Below are 21,151 nucleotides of genomic sequence, written 5' to 3'. Positions count from 1 at the left end.
GCCTCAGAGCCATACTGTCCCTATTCCCTAGTTCTCCCTCAATGCTCTCACCTTATGACCTATTGCTTCCGTGCCCACCCCCCTGCCATACTAGTTTAAACCCTCCCGTGTGACACTAGCAAAACTCGCGGCCAGGATATTTATTCCTCTCCAGTTTAGATGCAGCCCATCCTTATATAGGCCACCCCTGCCCTGGAAGAGCTCCGAGTGGTCCAGATAACGGAAACCCTCCCTCCTACACCAGCTGTTTAGCCACGTGTTTAGCTGCTCTATCTTCCTATTTCTAGCCTCACTGGCACGTGGCACAGGGAGTAATCCCGAGATTACAACCCCAGAGGTCCTGTCTTTTAACTTTCTGCCTAGCTCCCTGAACTCTTGCTGCAGGACCTCATGCCCCTTCCTGCCTATGTCGTTAGTACCAATATGTACAACGACCTCTGCCTGTTTGCCCTCCCCCTTCAGGATGCCCTCTACCCGTTCGGAGACATCCTGGACCCTGGCACCAGGGAGGCAACATACCATCCTGGAGTCTCTTTCACGTCCACAGAAGCGCCTGCCTGTGCCCCTGACTATAGAGTCCCCTATTACTATTGCTCTTCTGCGCTTTGACCCTCCCTTCTGAACATCAGAGCCAGCCGTGGTGCCACTGCTCTGGCTGCTGCTGTTTTCCCCTGATAGGCTATCCCCCCCCCCCCGACAGTATCCAAAGGGGTATACCTGTTCGAGAGGGGGACAACCACATATATAACTGCTATCTATGACGCTTTCCGCCACCTGCATGCTCCTAAGTGCACCCAACTGCTGCTCCAACCGAAATATGCGGTCTGTGAGGAGCTCCAGTTGGGTGAACTTTCTGCAGATGAAGCCACCCGGGACGCTGGAAACCTCCTGGACCTGCCACATCTCACAGTCAGAGCACTGCACCCCTCTAACTGACATTGCGTCAATTAATTAGTAAATTAAATTAAAAAGTTTTTTTAAAAGTTACTGTTAACTATATGTTTCCTAGCTCTAGATTTCTACTATAAATGTGAAAGCTAAATACAGTACTCTCCGATCTCTGGCTTAGATACCCCTCTAAATTATAATTGAGTAATTATGTTTAATTAGTTTACCAATGCTTAATTTTTTTAATTTAGTGTAGATTCCCAACCAGCCAATCAGGTCACAGCTTTTCTGTGATGTCACTTCAGTCCCCCCCCCCACACACAATTTGAAACGGTAATAAAAGTAAAAATGAGTAAAAATCACTTACTTACCCTTCTAAGGGTCTCAGATGTTCTCAGGTTCTTTCCCTGCAGATTAAAAGTTACAGGCCAGAAGAAAGAGAAAGAACAAAACAGTCGGGAAAAAGCATCTTCTCCCACTCTGCACCGAATTACCTCACTGCACCAAATTACCAAGTTCCAAATTCCCCACTGTGGATGTATCTCACTCACTCAGGCTGTGTCTCTTTGACCTGCGCAACGCTTACTGAGTACGCTTTCTGTCTGTCTTTTATACAGACTTCTGGATGACTCACACTACTTAAACTTCAAAGAGAAGAATACAATGTGTACCTTTGTGCCCCATAACAGGCCTCAAGTGACTGTTTGGGATCAATATTGCCAGAAAAGGTAATATGTGGAATTGAGGGTGAGAAGAGTAGTGTTCCATTATATACGGTAAGGTTGGAAAGTCAGTGAAGAGTGGTGAAGTGGTAGTAGGAGTAACAGAGAAACTATCTTGTCCAGGAATACAGTTTATCTTGGGTAATATAACTGGATCGCAGGTGGGAGTGATGCCTACTGTGGTTGATAAGCCAGTGGAAAATCAGACAACTGAAGTGTTGAAGGACGAATATCCTGGGATTTTTCCGGATTGTGTAGTGACAAAAGGAGAAATCAAAGAGTGAAGATAAAGTTGAAGTTCAATTACCAGAAACGATTTTTGATCAGATGGTTGGAAAAGAACAAGAACATGTGGAGGATGAGGCGGATATTTTTAGTTCAGGAAAATTGGCGGAGTTACAACAGAAAGATATAGAAATAAAACGGATGTATCAGAAAGTATACCCGGAAGAGGAATCTGAGTGTATACCAGATTGTTATTACCTTAAAAATGATGTCTGGATGAGAAAATGGAGACCTTTACGTATGCAGGCGGATGAAAAATGGGGAGACGTTCATCAAGTGGTATAGAAAGGAAGTGTTGTTGCGAGTAGCACATGAGATACCATTAGGAGGTCATTTGGGAATAAGGAAAATTCAGAAACATTTTTATTGGCCTGGACTACATAAAGATGTAGTTACATTTTGTCGATCATTTCACACATGTCAAGTGATAGGGAAACCTCAAGCAGTGATAAAACCAGTGCCCTTAATACCCGTTCCAGCATTTGAGGAATCTTTCTTTTACAAGGGTCTTAATTGATTGTGTAGAACCGCTTCCTAAAATGAAAAGTGGGAATCAATAGCTTTTGACTATAATGGATGTATCTACTAGGTTTCCAGTGGCCATTCCAGTATGCAATATTACAGCTAAAAAGATTGTGGAGGAGTTACTTAAATTCTTTACTAGATATGAACTACCTACAGAAATACAATCGGATCAAGGATCAAACTTTACCTCAAGGTTATTCAAGCAAGTTATGGATAGCTTAGGAGTAAAACAATTTAAATCAATTGCGTACCATCCAGAATCGCAGGGAGCGTTAGAAAGGTGGCATCAGACGTTAAAGACAATGTTGAGGGTTTATTGTCAAGATTACCAAAAGATGGGATAAAGAAATTCCATTTGTACTGTTTGCAATTAGTGATACACTTAATGAGTCAACCAAATTAATTTTTGGTCATGAGGTAAGAAGACCACTTAAATTGATTAAGGAGAAATAGATGAGTGAGCAGTCAGAACTAACATTGTTGGATTACATGTCAAATTTTAGGGAACAATTAAATAGAGCAGGTGAATTGGCTAGACAACATTTAAAAGTTGCACAACATGTGATAAATGGGTAGCGGACAAGAAAGCAAAAGTTCATAGTTTTGCCAGTGGAGATAAAGTTTTAGTATTGTTATCAGTGGTAGGTGAACCTTTAAAAGCAAGATTTTGTAGACCTTATTTTGTGGTGAGAACGCCAGATAGAAGGAATACTCACCGTGTGTGTCATGTGAATATGCTTAAAAGGTACTTTGAAAGGGAAGGAGAGCAAGAGGAGGAGGTTTTAGTGATTCTAACTCAAAGTGAAGAACTGAATCCAGATGACTCTGAATTAGACATTCCTCAAATTGAATTGGATAATGAGGGTGTTCTTAAAAATTGGGATAAATTGGTGAATTACCTTCCAGAGGACAAACAAACTGTCCTGAATGAGTTATTAATATCACATGGGCAAGTTTGTGGAGATAAGTTGGGAAGTGCTAAAATGGCTATACATGATGTAGATGTGGGAAATGCTGTTCGAATTAAACAACATCCATATAGACTTAACCCTTTAAAATTGGCACAGGTTAACAAAGAAATTGAAAGTATGCTTAAAAATGGCATAATTGAAGTGGGTTGCAGCCAATGGAGCTCACCCATAGTAATGCTACCAAAACCCAATGGTACCCAACGATTGTGTGTGGACTATAGAAAGGTTACTGCAGGTACAAGAACAGACTCTTATCCGATCCCACACTTGGAGGGACTGCATTAAGAAGGTGGAACAATCAGCTTTTATTTCCAAACTGGATTTACTTAACGGTTACTGGCAGGGACCTTTATCCGAAAGGGCGAAGGAGATTTCAGCTTTTGTGATACCAGATGGTATATACTAATTCAAAGTTCTGCCACTTGACATGAAAAACACCCCAGCCACATTTCAACAGTTAACTAACAAAGTTGTTTCAGGATTACCCAATGTGTGCGGTAAACATCGACGATCTGGTGATTTTTAGTCAGACATGGAAAGACCATTTGAAGCATCTGATGGAGTTATTCGATCAACTTCAGGAGGCGGGTTTGGTGGTAAACCTAGCCAAAAGTGAATTTGGAAAAGCCCAAGTCACTTTCCTTGGCCGTACATTTGGCCAGGGTCGAATGGTCTCACGTGATGTGAAAACAAAAATTATTGGAGAGTTTACGATACCCTCGACACAAAGGGAAATAATGTGATTTCTTGGCATGAGTGGATTTTACCGAAAATTTGTGACAAATTTTAGCAGCGTGGTTGCTCCACTGATGGACTTGCTGAAGAAGCATAGCAAATTTCAGTGGACGGCGGAGTGTCAACAGGCATTTGAAGGCCTAAAGGCTGTGTTAACCAATGCTCCTGTGTTGGAGAATTACAAGAGGCTCTGTGATCGGATTGAACTAAAGTACCTGACCTTAAAGAAAAATGCCGCGGAGTAAAGAAATGGATGGATTGCGCAGAGACTTTCTTGTCCAAAGAGATTGTCACTCAAGAGAAATTCCAGTTGCAGGAAAAAGAACTAAAATGGACAGTGTTACTCTGTTCACTCTGCTTTTGCATTATTTTCAAATACTCTCTGAATTGTATTGGCTGCAATGAATGATTAATACCATTCTGGGGTCAAAGAAATTGACAGCGTTTTATTTTCACATTGTTGTGTGACATTCCTGATACCATTGTAGTGTTATTACTAATGGTTCATTCACCAGCCTCAGCTAGATCAAGATAAAGTCCCAGAGGTTCAAGATTACTGCCTTCCAATCCCCTTTTTGATCGCCATCTTTGATATTTATTAAGTGGTTTGAGATTTTCTACTTGTTGATGATGTTGGAATAACTACTTATTCTGCTGCTTGCTGGTTGAACAATCAAAGTCACTTTTTTTAAAAATCTGTTGGTAAACAAATTGTGCTATACAGCACAAAACAAGAGATTCACATTTATTACCTAGATCGTGAAACGCCGATCTGTTTGCCATTAGGGACAATACCAAAAAGTGTGGTGGGAACAAATATCCGTAGAATATACCTCTATGTATACAACCCTGCATCTCTTTTAGTTGATGTCACTGGCATTCCAGCAGCCACATAAAAGTCTGTTATGATTACTTACCTATTCTCTGAACTGCAAGTTAGTGACTCCAGATGATATATAGGGGGAAAATAAATAGCTTTGTTCCAAGTTTTTAATTGTAATTATAGTTTATAATATTGCTATTATCTCTACATAGTTATTGAAGCTTATTCTGTTTTTATTTTCAGCATTGCTGGCAGCGTCGCTGAGAGTTATGACACTGAAAGCGGGTTTGAGGATGCTGAAAACAATGATGTTGCCAACTCGGTCATTCGTTTCATTACCAGGTTTATTGACAAAGTCTGCACTGAGAGTGGGGTCACACAGGACCACATCAAGAATCTACATTGTATGATACCAGGTTAGAATATTCAGTATCCTCTATCAGCTGAAAACCAAGAATCGGAGGAAGCAGGCGGGAAGACAATTTCTCTTTTCCGTCTGATTCCTAAAGGCGAGCACAGACAGGTTTTTAATTTTCATTTCATGTTCAAATGTTTTACAGTTCACTAATAAAGGATTTCCCTTAATATCATTTTAAAATAGAGATTTATTAATTTTGTGTTAAAATTAGATATTAGGGGACTTAGCAATCAGCCTCATTAAATTAAGCCAGTGGAGAAGACATGGAGATACCTGTAAGGGTCACTCATTAATTTTCTGAATCAGGGGCGGGATTCGCCCCTACCCGGCAGGGCGGAGGGTCCCGGCGTGATGGAGTGGCGGGAACCACTCCGGCGTCGGGCCGCCCCAAAGCGTTGCTAACTTTTGGTTGGTTCAATTGGCTCTGTTTTATAACCTTTGCTCTAGAGTCGCCAGGTATCTTTATGATACCGCCACGAGGTTCAAGTTCAAGTAATGATCAATAACTCAATACACCAATTAGTAAGATTCAAATCAAAGCACATTTATTATACACAGTAAATCGCTACTCATGCATAAACTCTACTTTCTAAGCTATTTCTATCACTAACAGGCCAATACTTAGCTTCGGACTGGCCCACCAGGTCAGGGGAACAAATGGCCTTTCGTTCGGGTTCTGAATCTGCGGGATTCAAAACCTGGTATGGACTGGTAGCTAGGAGCGCCTATCTCGTAGCGAGCGTTGACTTGAGACTTGCGTTCTTGGAGGCCGCCGGACAGGTCACTGTCAAGGGTTGCTTCGCGTTGCTGAGTGACCCTGTCAAGAAGGACGATTTGAACTTGGAGGCTTTACTTTATAGTCCCCAGGGGGTTCCCGCCTTTCGGGGCGGACCCCGTACCTGGTTTCAAGTGATTGGACTTCGTTCCAATCGCTTGGTTCTCAATACTGGAGCTGTTCCCTGATCGTTGGGCGGTCATTAAGTGTCCGTTAAACTCTTTTGTGTTGGCTCCTGCTGGCGTTGAGGAGTCTGGGTTGGCCTTGTTTACCTCAAATGTTTTGATTGTTCCCAGGGATCGCTCATTACTATGTAGATGGCTGCTACATTACTATGCAGATGGCTGCTTATATCGATGCTGTCTGGGTTTTTTGCAGAGTCCAATACACCGTAAACTTGCACCTAGATTTTGCCTGTGTTGGCTGAATTTCCCTTCGGCCTTTGCGGTTCTCCATTTTAAGTCGGGAAGTGGCCAACTCAGGTGGCTACAAAAGGTGCAGAGACTCCGCACCTTTAGGGGCCAAACCCTCACCTTGAGGGGCTAGGCCCGCCCCAGAGCGGTTTCCGCTCCACCGGCTGGCGGGAAAGGCCTATGGCGCCACGCCAGCCGGGGCCGAAAGGTCTTCGCCGGGCGACGCGGGTCCGCGCATGCGCGGGAGCGTCAGCAGCTGCTGACGTCATCCCCGTGCATGCGCAGGTGAGGGGGTCTCTTCCGCCTCCGCCATAGTGAAGACCATGGCGAAGGCGGAAGAAAAAGAGTGCCCCCATGGCACAGGCCCGCCCGTGGATTGATGGGCCCCAATCGCGAGACAGGCCACCGTGGGGGCACCCCCCGGGGCCAGATCCCCCCCCCCAGGACCCCGGAGCCCGCCCACGCCGCGTTGTCCTGCCGTTCAAAAGGTTGTTTAATCCACACTGGCGGGACGGGCATTCCAGCAGCGGGACTCTGGCCCATCACGGCACAGAGAATCGGCGGGGGTGGGCTCGGCGCGGCGCGATTCCCGCCCCCGCCAAATCTCTGGTGGCTGAGACTTCGGGACACGGCGGGGGCGGGATTCATGCCAGCCCCCGGCAATTCTCCGACCCGGCGGGGGGGTCGGAGAATCCCGCCCCAGATTCCTGTAGAAAATCTGTGTGCAGGAGTTACTATAACTGCAGTTAATACAGTGACTGCATCTAACAAAGCAACATTCATTAACATCATCCTTCTTCAGCTTCACTGTGGCTGTGTCATGCCCTGCTGTTTCGGTACCCACTTCTACCAGGTTCCCTTGTATTTGATTTTCTTGTAAAGTGGCACAAAGTAAGTCAGACATGTAGGCAAGCTAGCTAACAGTCAACTGACTACGGCAGGCATTTTTTTTAACGTGCTGCTGAAATCTTCAGCCAGAATTATCTTACATGATTTAATTATCGATTCCTGGAGCACTTGCACCAGTACCGGGAAAAGGGGAAGATGTGCCGGTGGGACAGCCTTCACCTGAACCACACTGGGAGAGTTGTGAGACTAGGCCTGTAGAAAGGGCTTTAAACTAAATAGACTGGGGGAGGGTTCACACAAAGGAAGATTTGGAAAATTAAGGAGAAAGGACAATCAATAATACAGGGCAGCATTGCAGATATTGATCCCAGAGTCTAACAGGAAGGGACAGAGCCTACAAACATAAGAGTGCATCAATGAAGTAGGTCAGAGTAGGGAGAATGGTAAAAATAAAAATAACGTTGCTTTAGTTAAATGCATGTGGATTTCAGCCTAACAGGATGGATGAATTGATAGCACGGATAAGAAAAGATTAGTTGATATGGTAGCCATTACAGAGACATGGTTGTAAAATGACCATAGCTGGGACCTGAATATTCAAGTGTTCTTGTCATTTTTGGAAGGGCAAGAAGAAAGGAAAAAGAGGGATGGTAGCTCTGCTAATGAAGGGTAAGATCAGTACAGGAGTGAGAAATGATCTTGGTTCAGAAGATCAAATGTAAAATCAGTTTGGGTGGAGATAAGAAATAGAAAAGGAAAGAAATCATCGGTGAGATTATTTTATGGTCCCCCTGATAGTAGTTATGGTTTAGGACTTGATTGTGTAAATCAAGAAATAATGGAGGCCAAAATCAAAGGTATTGCAGTAATGGAGGGAGACTTTAATAATCTTATAGATTGGATGAATCAAAGTGGCAAAGGTATCCTACAGCGTGTATTCGGGGCAGTTTCTTAGAACCAAAAGTTCTGGAACCAACAAGGGAACATGCTATTTTAGACCTAGTAATATGCTTGGCACAGGATTCATTAATCACTTCATTGTAAAACATTGCAAGAGTGATGGTTACATGATAACATTTCACATTCAGTTTGAGGTTGAAAAATGTGATCTGAAACTAGTGTCTTAAACTTAAATACGTTAAAAATTAAGACGGTGAAGAGGCTGTGGCAGGCATTTAAGGAGATATTTCGGAGCTCTCGACTAAGATATATTCCATTGAGAAAAAAGGATGGACCATCTATGTCTAGCTAGACATTAAGGATGGCGTCAAATTGAAAGAAAAGATGTACAATGCTGTAAATATTAGTGTTAGGCTGGGAAATTGGAGTATGAAAGAAATCTCGTAAGAAATATAAAAACAGACTGTAAATGTTTTTACAGGTATAGCAAAAGGTGAGTGTTGGTATCGAGGGTTAGACTGAGGAATTAATGGAAAACAAGAAAATGGCAAAGACTTTGAACAAGCATTTTGTATTTGCCTTCATAGTATAAGACACAAAAAGCATCCCAAGAATAATAGAAAAGTAAGTGGCAAAAGGGAGAAAAACTAGATCATTCAAGAAAAAGTATTAGAAAAACTAATGGGACTGCATCCTATTGTTTAAAGAGAGTGGACGCAGCGATAGTGGGTGCTTGGTTGTAATCTTCCAAAATTTGACAGGTTCTGGAAAGGCCCCACTGGATTGGAAAGCCACGAATGTAACACCACTATTCATAAAACGAGAAGACAGAAAGCTGGAAATTATAGACCAGTTGTTTTCACACCTGTCATTGGAAAAATGCTACAATAAGTTATTAAGGACGTGATAGGAAATTTAGAAAATCATAATACAATCAGGCAGAATCAAAATGGTTCAGTGAAAGGGAAATCATCCTTGACAAATTTCTTAGTGTTCTTTAAGGATGTAACCAAGTGGGCGGATAAAGGAAACCAGAGACGTCGTGTATTTGGATTTCTGAAAGACATTTGACAAGTGCCATTTAAAAGGTTACTGCACAAGCAAAAAATTCATGGTGTTGGAGGTGATATATTAGCATGGATAAAGGAATGGCTAATGAACAGGAGACAGAGAGTTAGGATAAATGGGTCATTTTCAGATTCGCAAATTGTAACTCATGGAGTGTTGCAGGGATCAGTGCTGGTGCCTCAACTATTTACGATCTGTAGTAATGACTCAGATGAAGGGACCAACTGCGTTGTCGCCGTATTTGTTGTTGATACAAAGACAGGTAGGAAAGCAAGTTGAAAGGAGGATGCAAAGGGCCTACAAGGAGAAATCTCTTCACTCAAAGGGTTATCAATATTTGGGAACTCGCCACTCCAAAGAGTTGTGGATGCTCAGCCGTTGAGTATATTCAGGACAGAGGTCAGTAGAGTTTTGAGTCTTAAAGGATGTTCGGATAGCGCTGGAAGAGGGAGTTAAGTTGGAAAATCAGCAACACTCTTTTTGAATAGCAAAGGAGGCACAAAGGGCCAAACGGTCTCTTCCAGCTCCAATTTCTTGATAATTCGTTGCTCTCTAATTTCCATTTCCACTTGTTTTATGTGAATCACTTCTCCAGTCGATATGTAGATAACTGACTTTGAAAATGTTAATGTAAATACATTTCCCATCGGCATAAATGCAGTGCAGATCACTGTGAAATTTCCAGGCATTCCATGAGAAAGATGCATAATTCCAGCCATGTAGTGAACAACTAACATGCGCTAATTTAAATTAATAACTTAATTAAAGACAAAATGCATATCTATGGAAGTCATGATTTGACTGCATGAAGGAAGAATGGCTTAGGTAAAAGATTTTTATTTGTTGACTTAGAGCTCACAACTAACAAAATTTGTGGCAGCAAAATTTGTGACATGGGCAGCACGGTAGCACTGTGGCTTCAAAGCGCCAGGGTCCCAGGTGCGATTCCCTGCTGGGTCAATGTGCGGAGTCTGCACGTTATTCCCGTGTCTGCGTGGGTTTCCTCCGGGTGCTCCGGTTTCCTCCCACAGTCCAAAGACGTGCAGGTTAGGTGGATTGGCCATGATAAATTGCCCTTAGTGACCAAAAAGGTTAGGAGGGGTTATTGGGTGACGAGGACAGGGTGGAAGTGAGGGCTTAAGTGGGTCGGTGCAGACTCGATAGGCCAAATGGCCTCCTTCTGCACTGTATGTTCTATCTTCTATGTTCTCCTTTGGACATGTGTAGCTATTTCTTTCAGTCATCCTTAATGGAGGGCATATTAAGTAATACATATCAGTAAATTTATTAAGAAAATATTATATGAATGCAATAGATTTCCCACTTTTCACAAACCATTATAAATCTAGTGCTGTTGGTTATGTATAACACATAGTTCAATCTCACATCTTGCTGTCTTTCATGTGGTTTTCTTTCTGTTTCTGATTTGGTTACTTCTTTGACGTTTGGAAATATGAATCTTAATATATGAATGCCTATGATACATCCGCTAAATATCAGTAACGGGGCAAAAACAGTCAGAATCACTTGAAATCAAGTGAATTGTAGGACTTGTCAGATAATCAGACTGTGGAACTTAGAAAACATTGAAAGGTTTATTCCTCAAAGGGAAATGTGGCAGTTTTGGTCACCAATTAGAGGCCTGAAATGGGGAAAGCAGGAGCAATTTTTTTTTCTAGTCTTATCATTCATTCCATTGCTACTGTTTGGGAAATTGGCTACACCAGGTCAGCAATGCAGCGGACAGATAGTGGTATGCTATCAGACTATAGTGGCACTTCAAACCTGCTCTGTGAAATGTGTCACCGCAATTTTCAGAATGTTTTTGCAAAAACAACATAGATTTCAAAGCATGTGACAATCATTTGTTGCACCTGCTAAAAGGAACTCTGCAGGAGCAGTGTTTAAGAATGTTTTGTTACAATTTTAGAATTAATTTTCACAAGTCACTTAATAGTTTTAGTTGCACAAGTGCTTTATCTGACCTAAGAACTTATTATTTATTTAAGGAATTGTGGCTATGCATATTGAGACACTTGAGGCTGTTCATCGGGAAAGCAGGAGGCTTCCACCAATACAGAAGGTAAATATACATATTCCTTTCAAATAGCATGTTATTATCCTGACGACATTTGGAAGGATTTCAACAAAAATATAAGTTTACCAAAAATAATTCTGAATCAAATGTTATTTATGCTGGGGTTAGCTGCTCTTAACATCTGACACAAAAATGAGTATGTTTCTTTTACTCTCTAGATTATTAATTTTTGTTTCCTAAATTTTCTCTTCTTGTATTGTTAGATTTAATTTTTTTCTCCTCATTTGATCTGCTCCTTTGTTTTTGTTTCGTTCATAATTACAATCGTTTCATTTTGTCCTTGTACTTAAACGTCCTTATTCTTTGCTTTCTTCTTTCCTTTCAGATTGGTGCAAGTAAATAGGGCCCAAGGGTAAAATCTACACTTTTCATTAATCCCTACAGCACCAACTGGTCTGTTGGACTTCAGAATAATATCTTCTGCTAGTCATGGTCCAAATATCAGGGTACCAGACCAGTGGAAGTTTTGATTTATTGCTGTGGGCCATATTAAATCAATTATTTATGATCAAAGTTTTTTAATAAGTAAATTATTTCATACTTATTTTATTAATTGCAATGTCAAATATCTCTAAATAATTAAATTCTGTGTCATAAATCCTGTTTAAAATTACATTTTTTAATCTTAATCAAATCACTGGCTTTAATTCTTTTGTCTTCATACATCACTAATTGGTAAACATTATATTAGAAAAGTGACCAAATACTGCTTTTAAGTTGCAGTTTTGTAGGCCGCTTAAATATTTGTTCTCTCTTTGCTCAGATATCACTGATGTAATGTCCCAAAAATTGACACTGGATATTTTTACCACATTTTTAAAGTAGTTCATATTATAATATTGGCTGGTTGAATTGCTGATGCCTTAAGAAAAATGCTAGTAATATTGCAACATCATAATTTGAATTGCATATGGGGGATGTCTTCAAAAACATAACAAGATTAGATCCTTGCAAAACTATTTTCGGTTTTATTTAATTTTATGAAACAATAACATCACGCAGGCTCATCTGCCTCTTCTACAAACAAATATTTTTAAGATATATTTTGTCTTTAAAATAGTTATTTCCATTGAAAAATGGCAAATTATTGCTCTGTTGTATTCATAGTCACATGTAGAACCACTGTGTAACCACTTTAAAACAAATTAACTTAAATTGGCAGCATAATCTTAGACACTAATTAGAAAACTGTATTGGGGCAATACTCCAATAGCACAAGTAACACTACTGTGAAATATTATGAGCCTGCCTAAACTTGTTGAAGACTAGAAAGCTAAACTATAGCCTGAGATTTGTGTGGAAAGGTTTTGGTGAATGAGTGGCAGAAAAATAGTGGACACTGTAATGCAAAAGAAAGTGGCAACTTGAAATGATAAGTTAAAAATGAACACGAAGAAAAACATAAGAAAAACTCAGTTCATATCTACAACTTTGTACAAGAAGTATTCCAGGTTTTCCCCAAAATGTTTAAACATGTAAATTAATCTGTTCCTTTTACTATGGGTGCTATGTCTTGCAATCAGTGAGTAAATTTTGTGCATTTCCCTTGCTTCCAATATTATTCCTGCAAGAAAAAAAAACATTTTTCCTGAAATTTACAAGGATTAAAGTTCAATTGGAATGTGAATTGACTTTAAAGCCAGCATAATATAAACTATGGAGCCTGAAACAGAGCTGGCATAAATAGGTTAAAAAAAGTGCTGGGGTCAGAAATCCCAAACTGAAAGAGATCCAATAAAGCACAGACCTACGATTGTGAAAGTTAAGCTAAAGTTGGTAGATCCAGTGAGAGGTGAAATTATTTAACGAGTAACAGTAGAAGGAAGAATGATTTGAAGCAGCTTTATGTAGAGAACAACCTGTACTAAACAGGATGTGGCTAAACAAACAAAGATCACTAACTCAGTGATGCTAGGAGATAATCAAGTACTGGAAGGAAATGCCTAGCAATGTTCAAAATGGATATCAAACACTGGTTGGAAGTGGCTGTGAAAATTTGATCCATGGATATGGAATACAGCAAAATAGATCAGTTCAGAAAGATCTGATATTGTGCTATATCAAGAACAGCAAAAGAACTTAAAAATCGAAGAATAAATATGATGTTTTTCATCAACTCTATCTGGGCTGCTCAGTAGCATTTTGGCTAGTTGGAAGCCTAAAACGTAACTGTGAATGCGGAAGATTACTTACTAGCATTTGGCCAGAGCAGCAGCTAGCCCACAGAATATTAATGGAACAAACAGTAGCCTGCCTGTAAGCATCATACAAGCGAGAAAAGTTTGTGTAGTATTTCAACTTACTGTAGTCCAAATAATAGTCCATGTTCCAAACAGAAATCTTTTCCTCACTTTTAGGACACTGATTGTTTTCCTCCAAAACTGTAGTGGCAGTTCAGTGTGGATCCAGGTGCAATTTTGGATGAATTACTAGACATTATTTGTCATATTCCTGTTCGTGGCCTACTAGAAACTTGCTAACTTACCAAGAATTCAGTGACAGAGCAAGAAACGATTGGAAATCTTTAAGACTACATGTTCATTTTGAAGGCAGCTGCACCAGCCTAATTTTGTGCAAAAAGATCATTGTAGTCGACTGTGCAGTTTGAAAATCTATTGTAAACAGAATTAAATAAACTATAATCATCAAAACTTTGAGGAATTAATGGTCACATTGGAAGAAACTATTACATTGAAGACCTCGTTGCCTCGGTTGCATGAAGATACCAAAATGATTATGCATGTAATCGTGACAAATAGTGACAAAAACGCTTCTCAGCTAGTGAAATGGAACTCATCTTTGTCTAAATCATATCTCTTGGACCTGTTGGATGAGAGTAACCGAGTCATCAGTCAACACAACTTTCAGTAACATAAAGGCCATTGACTGGATCCCAAGAACTTTCAGTTAGCCTGTGTTTTAAAAGATGTTATGGAACGTGTTTACAAATCACTTTAGTTAATACTGCAGATTCTTTTTAAAAACTTCTATCGAGTGCAATGGTAACAAAGTGGTGAAGTCAGCAGAACTTGTACATATGAACATTATGTAACTGTATTTGAAATGTACAACTATTAATGTCGCAAGGCCTGGCAACAGTCAGCTACAAAAGATTAGTGATCTTCATCTGCAAGAACCCTGCATACTACCATTTAAATCATTGAAGACAGCTCTTTCCCAAACTAGCAACAGATCTATGGGAAGATCTTGAGAGTGACTTGGAAATTTATGCAGTAGATTGGAGAGTATGATAATTTATATGTTGGTGAGAAGGGAAATCTTAACTGGGGGAAATCTATTTCAACTGAGCACCAAATTCCTAAGTATATATATATCTACAAAAATTAATCTCTACTGTATAGTAATTTGCACAAAGGAATATTACAAATTCTGTCTCGCTCTGCAATGTAACACAAGAATTGAACCTAAACAAAAAGGTTTGAACTATAATGAGGGAGACCACAGAGACAAATGTGATTGGCTCACAGGACTAATAAATGCTAACTGAAAATTAGCCTTAATTTCATTTGAATCACAAATATCTAGGTAGTTGGACAAATATTTTTTTATGAACCTAGTCACTCTTCAGCCTTGACATGTAACTGTTGAAGGTATCAACTTAACATTTAAAGAAATGATGTCCAGTGAAAGTTATGCAGCTAAATTTTCTGAGTAGTCTACAGAAAGTACACAATAGCTTGAAAATTAGATATCGCCAACATATCAGCTTTGAGTGAAAAGGAAAAGGATACTCACTTAGCCCCATTCTCAAAAAGCAGAATAACGGTCTCACACCGAACATTATGCCAGATCACAGATGCTATATCTTCCTGCATGTAGGGAAAGGTTGGAAATGCAAACTTCTATATGGCTTTGCAGAAAACTGGGTGAAAAACGATGGAAAATTATTGCTCAGAAACAGAGACTTGTTTGGAGAAAAAATAAATCTGTAATTACAATTTAAAAGTAAAAGATAGGGTAGAATATTATGAAAAAGATAGAGGCGTAAAAACAAGCACTAAAATTGAAATGAAACAAGAGAGTAGAGTCCATAAAAAAGCAAAAATGAAGATAAAATGATTAGAGATGAATTTGGGGTTTTTTGAAACAAAATTTTAAACATTGAATTGGTCAAAATTGTGATGAAATGATCATGTTGGCTCAACATTTAATACCACATATTTGTGAAGGAAATTAAATCAAGAAGTTATTATGAAAACTTAAACCGCTTAGGTAACCAGTTGGTAATTGGGCTGGTGATTGGTCTAAAAAGGAAGCCTTAAATACCAGGAATTGCTCACCAGCCACTACTTGGACCATAAGCAAATACAGCTGGGTAACCTGACCAGGTTGTTAGATGTCTGTGGGATCCTCATGACTTGTGTACGGTAACTGTGGCAGAATTGGCGAATCAACCTGGCGCTGAGGACCTACAGCCAAGAACTGCTGAGTAGGTACTAAAACGAATTTGTATCAAACTTCCTGCATAAAATAGTGAATATTTCCTATATTTACTGAGAGTAACATATAAGAACATATCTCTTTTGTTGGTTCATATACTGTAAAACCTTTCTGGTGAAAGTTGTGTATTGATGTTTATCATCAAATTGATGCTTTGAGTATAAATTTAAAAGTCTCTTGGGCTACAGAAAACTTTAATTGTAACCAAATGTATTCCCCAAAGCAGAATATGTTATGAACCAGAATCAAGTATTTTTTTGTGATCCTTGTGGAAATCAACAGATGGGTTATGGTCTCTTGAAGTATGTTATTTATATACTTGTTACAGTTTATCTTTCCAATACTTTATAGCCCAAGATACTGCGGCCAGCTTTACTACCTGGTGAAGAGTTTGTTGGTGAGGGATTGCGGGTTGTTTTGGACTCAGATGGTCGAGAGGAGGCATCAGGAGGAACACTAGGTGGACCACACATTCTGCCTGCAGAGGGGGCCTTATTTCTAACCACATACAGAATTATTTTCAAGGGCACACCACATGATCCCTTGGGTAGGATTTTTTGTTAAAAATACTTTATAACATTAAGTATTAAACATATGCACTTAATTAGGAAATGAGGAATTTATAATGCAGCACTGTTTATAGCCAATAAGTTTACAAAAAAACACTTGGCAGATTTTCACCAAAATTCTTGTGACTGGGATGCTTTTGCAATTGTAGTTTAACAATTGAAGGACAGACCAATGTTAAGAAGATATACCTCATTGATCCTTTGCGTTATGGATTAAATGTTATGCCATACATTGAATTGTTTTCTGGTTTTCCACCAATCATAAATTGGCTATTATAATTTTACCTTAGATTTGTGTGGGAACAAAATATGCAATTTCATTTTGTTTGAAATCAGTGGATACTGTCATTTTATCACCATTGCTACTGCATTACAAAATGGTTACCTGGAAGCTTCCATAGAACACACTTGATCTAAGCTTGGAATCATCCACACTTACCATTCTGATATCAGTAACAACTGATTTTACAGTCTCGTTTTCTTGGCTAGCACCTTTTAATTCTACAGTCGGGAAACTTTCAAGGAACTAGATAAACATAAATAATCCGGATGAGGTGTAGAGAAGTGATTCTGTTTCAGAGACTGAACAGGCTGCCTCTTAGCACTTGTAATTTACTCTGCCATCCTGCATTAAAGTTAACACAGGATGCTGTGTGAAGGCATAACTTGACATCTATCATAGATTTTGAAAGCATAAACCGTTAACATTTGGGATTTACTTCTCTGAATTTAAAACTTCATCTTTGATATGAGCAAAAATAGTATTGCATGCCATTATGCTGCGGCACAGTGACATCTACCTGAATGTAGGTTGCTTATCGTACAAAACTACTATGGGTGGGATTTTCCACCCCCCTCCCGTGGCGTATTTTCCGGCAGTGGAGGCAGTTCACCATTGGCTGCCAGTGGGATCTTCCGGTTCCGCCAATGTCTATGGCATTTTACGTGGCTTGTCTGATCTGCCACTGGGGAGCCCAGTGCTGGGGTCGCCTTTAGCAGGACCAGAAGATTCCACTGGCGGGAAGGGCCAGAAAATTCTGCCGTGTTTGCAACATCTGGAATAACTTAGAATTCATGTTTAAAAAAAGACTTGCACTTATATAGCCCAGTTCACAATCACAGAACGTCCCAAATGTTTTACAGCCAAAGATGTACTTCTGAAGTGTAATCACAATTGTCATGTAGGAAACATGATAAAAAATTTGCATGCAGCTTGCTCCCAGAAACAGCAATGTGGTAATGACCATATCATCTCTCTGTCTGTTGATTGATGGACAAATAAAAGGCGGAGGTAGCTCCTCTGCTATTCTTCAGAAAAGTGCCCTGAGATCTTTTTACATTCGCCTGTGAGGACAGAGGGAGGCCTCAGTTTAATGCTTCATCTGAAAGCCAATACCTCCATCAGTGCAGCACCCCTTCAGCACTGCACTGGAGTGTCAACATTGAATTTTGTGCTTATATCATGGAGTGGGGCTTGAACCCACAGCTTCTGACTGAGGCAACAGTGCTACTATTTGACATATGACAGTATCACAAGTTATTGTTGTTCTGCAAGGAATACTAAAAATATATGAACTAAGGTGAAGTTAGAGTTTCCAATGTGTTCAGTAACAATCTGTTTTGTTTATACATGTTGTACAGTGGGCGAGCAAACAATAGTTCGAAGTTTTCCCATTGCATCAATGACAAAGGAAAAAAAGATCAGTATACAAAACCAGCTCCAACAAAATATGCAAGAAGGACTACAAATTCGATCAGCAACCTTTCAGGTATATTTCATCTACAAACTTGTTCCAGATTAATTCATAAAATTGTCATAGCACAGAAAGAGGCCATTCGGAATATCAAGTCCAAGCCAACTCTTTGCAAGACCAATTTCGCAAGTCTCCCGCTCAGCCTTCTTCTTCTAGCTCTTCCCCTTGGGCACTTAGACAATTTAATTTTGAAAGCCCAGATTGAATCTGCTGTTACCACTCAGTGCATTTCAGCTCACAATCATGAGCTGCGATAAAGGCTTTCCTCTTGTCACCTATGGCTCTTTGGCCATTCTTCTTAAATTTGTGTCTCCCGGTTCTTCACCCTTCCAACAATAGAAATGGTTTCTCTGTCTATTCCTGAACATATCTATGAAATCTCCTCTCAACATCCTCTTCTCTAAAGGGAACAATCCCAGCTTCTTATGTCTATCCACATAATTCTATTAATAAACTTGACTAATACCTGGTATGGTGGTGGGTTATTTTATGAGAAAAGCTTCGGCTGCTTCTGTATTCATTCAGTTTGGAAAAATGAGGTAATCTTATTGAAACATAAAAGATCCTGAGGGAGAGACTAGAACTAGAGGATACAGTTTTAAAATCAGGGGCCTTCCATTTAAGACAGAGATGAGAAGAATTTTTTTCTGAGGGTTGTCAGTCTCTGGAAGTCTCTTCCCTGAGAACGGTGAAGGCAGAGTCATTGAATATTTTTAACTGTTTCTGGAACCTACCTCTTCATTCACCTGAGGATGGAGCAGTGGTTCCGAAAGCTAATGATTCGAAACAAACCTGTTGGACTTTAACCTGGTGTTGTAAGACTTCTTACTGTGCTCACCCCAGTCCAACGCTGGCATCTCCACATCATGAATATTTTTAAGGCAGAGGTAGAAAGGTTCTTGACTAACAAGTGAGTCCAAGGTAGGCGGAATGTGGAGTTGAGGCCCCAATCCAATTAGCCATGATCTTATTGAAGAGCAGAGCAGGCTCGAAGGCTGAATGCCCCACTGCTGCTCCTAATTTGTATGCACAAATGTTCGTATATCTAAGCTCAGCATCTCTTGTGCATTTTTAACCACTTTCTCAGCCTGTTGTGTCACCTTTAACGATTTGCACACATATAACTCCAGGCCTCTTTGTTCTTGCATCTCCTTTAGAATTTTACCCTTTGGTCTATATTCCATCTCCTTATTCTTCCTGTCAGAATTATTACTCCGTACTTCTCGGTGTTAAATTGCACCTGCCCCATGTCTTCCCATTTAATCAGGCTGTCTTTGATCTCTTGAAATCAATATTGCCCTCCTCACAGTTTACAATACTGCCCTCCTCAGTTTACAATACTTCCATTTCAAGTTTTATGTCATCAGCAAACTTTGAAATTATATTCTGTACACTGAAGTGTGTCAGTAATCTAAATCAAGGAAGCTGGAGTCCGAGTCCTGACACCTGGAGAACACTTATACTCCAGAAAACCAGATAGTGAATGTTTGAACTGGATGCAATCTTTACACATTTTATAGAAATTTATTCACAGAGTTCCATATTACGAGGAAGCACCAACAACCAAAGTTTTGGGGGGCGATTCTCCGAGCCCCGCGCTGGGCTGCAGAATAGCCACGGCGCCGCGCGCGAATCTCCGAGGTGCGAAGAATCGGCACCATTTGCGCCGGCGCGTTTGGCGGCCGCAGGCCACTGGAATCGACGGGTCCACCGATTCTCCGGCCCGGATGGGCTGGGCAGCCGCGCCGATACAACAGAGTCCCGCCGGCGCCGTTCACCCCTGGTCGCTGCCGGCGGGAACTCTGCGCGAACGGTCGGGGGCGGCCTGTTTGAGGGGGGGGGGGGGCGGGGGCTCTGATGGGCTATTACCCGTGATCGGGGCCCACCGATCGACGGGCCGGCCTATCCCCCCCGGGCCTACTTTCTGGCGCGGCCGGCCCCTGAACACCGACACCATGTTGAGTTGGGGCCGGCGCGCTAAAGAAGTCCCCCGCGCATGCGCAGGTTGGCGCGGCGTGAACCACTCCAGCGCCGTAGGGGGCCAGAATCAGTCGTACCCAGGCCCGGATCGTGCCGTCGTGAAACACAACACCGTTCACGACAGCGCGAACACTTGGGCTCCATATTGAAGAATCACCCCCTAGGTATTTGTCTATTAGTGCGGAAGTGAATCCCGAGTTCATGCCCACTACCTGCAGACAATTAAACAACATTTCATGTGCAATTAACAAATATCACTTTCTCCAGTCTGTCTCTGTGTCCTGTAACTCAGCCAACTTTGTATCCATGCTGACACTTTCCTTTTATTTACTGACAAGCCTGTTATGTGATACTTTATCGAAAGCCTTTTGGAAGGCCATAGAAACCACATCAACCTTATTATCTTCACCCACCCTGTTATCTCATCACAAATTAATACAAGTTAATTAATTTGCCTTTAACAAATCCCTGCAACCTTTCTTTTTTTATTCTGTCATGAAATATGAGCATTGATACCAAGGACAACATTTGTTACCCATCCTGACTAGCTCTTGAGAAGGTCGTGATGAGCTGTCTTGAACTGCTGCTGTCAACTGGTGTAGGGACATCCACAATGCTGTTACGAAGGGAGTTCCAGATTTTTGACCCAGTAACGGAGGAGGAACAACGATATAGTTCCAAGTCAGGATGGTGTGTGGCTTGGCGGGGAACTTGCAGGTGGTGGCATACCCACGTGTCTGCTGCCTCTGCCCCTCTAGGTAGTAGTAGTTGCAGGTTTGGAAGGGGAAAGATGCTTGGTGAGTTGTTGCAGTGTACGTTGGAGATGGTGTACACTTCAGCCACAGTGAGTGTGTGGTGGAGGGAGTAAATAGTTGAAGTAATGGATAGTATGCCAATCTGGATAGCTGTTTGGTCTG

General features: G+C 40.8%; 1 protein-coding gene across 2 annotated transcripts in view; it reads left to right on the top strand.

Moving 5' to 3' along the window:
* Positions 1-21,151, top strand: part of sbf2 (SET binding factor 2) — an 857,151-nt gene that overhangs the window by 722,346 nt on the left and 113,654 nt on the right. For both annotated transcript variants that reach the window (XM_072466526.1, XM_072466525.1), the window contains exons 20-23: positions 5,193-5,365; positions 11,382-11,455; positions 16,283-16,478; positions 18,142-18,269. In XM_072466526.1, the coding sequence (XP_072322627.1) occupies positions 5,193-5,365; positions 11,382-11,455; positions 16,283-16,478; positions 18,142-18,269 (571 nt within the window). The remainder of the gene's footprint in view (positions 1-5,192; positions 5,366-11,381; positions 11,456-16,282; positions 16,479-18,141; positions 18,270-21,151) is intronic.

The sequence above is a fragment of the Scyliorhinus torazame genome, chromosome 10 (assembly GCF_047496885.1).
Source record: "Scyliorhinus torazame isolate Kashiwa2021f chromosome 10, sScyTor2.1, whole genome shotgun sequence".
Lineage (NCBI taxonomy): Eukaryota > Metazoa > Chordata > Chondrichthyes > Carcharhiniformes > Scyliorhinidae > Scyliorhinus > Scyliorhinus torazame.
This window is presented reverse-complemented; position numbering and strand designations above follow the sequence as displayed.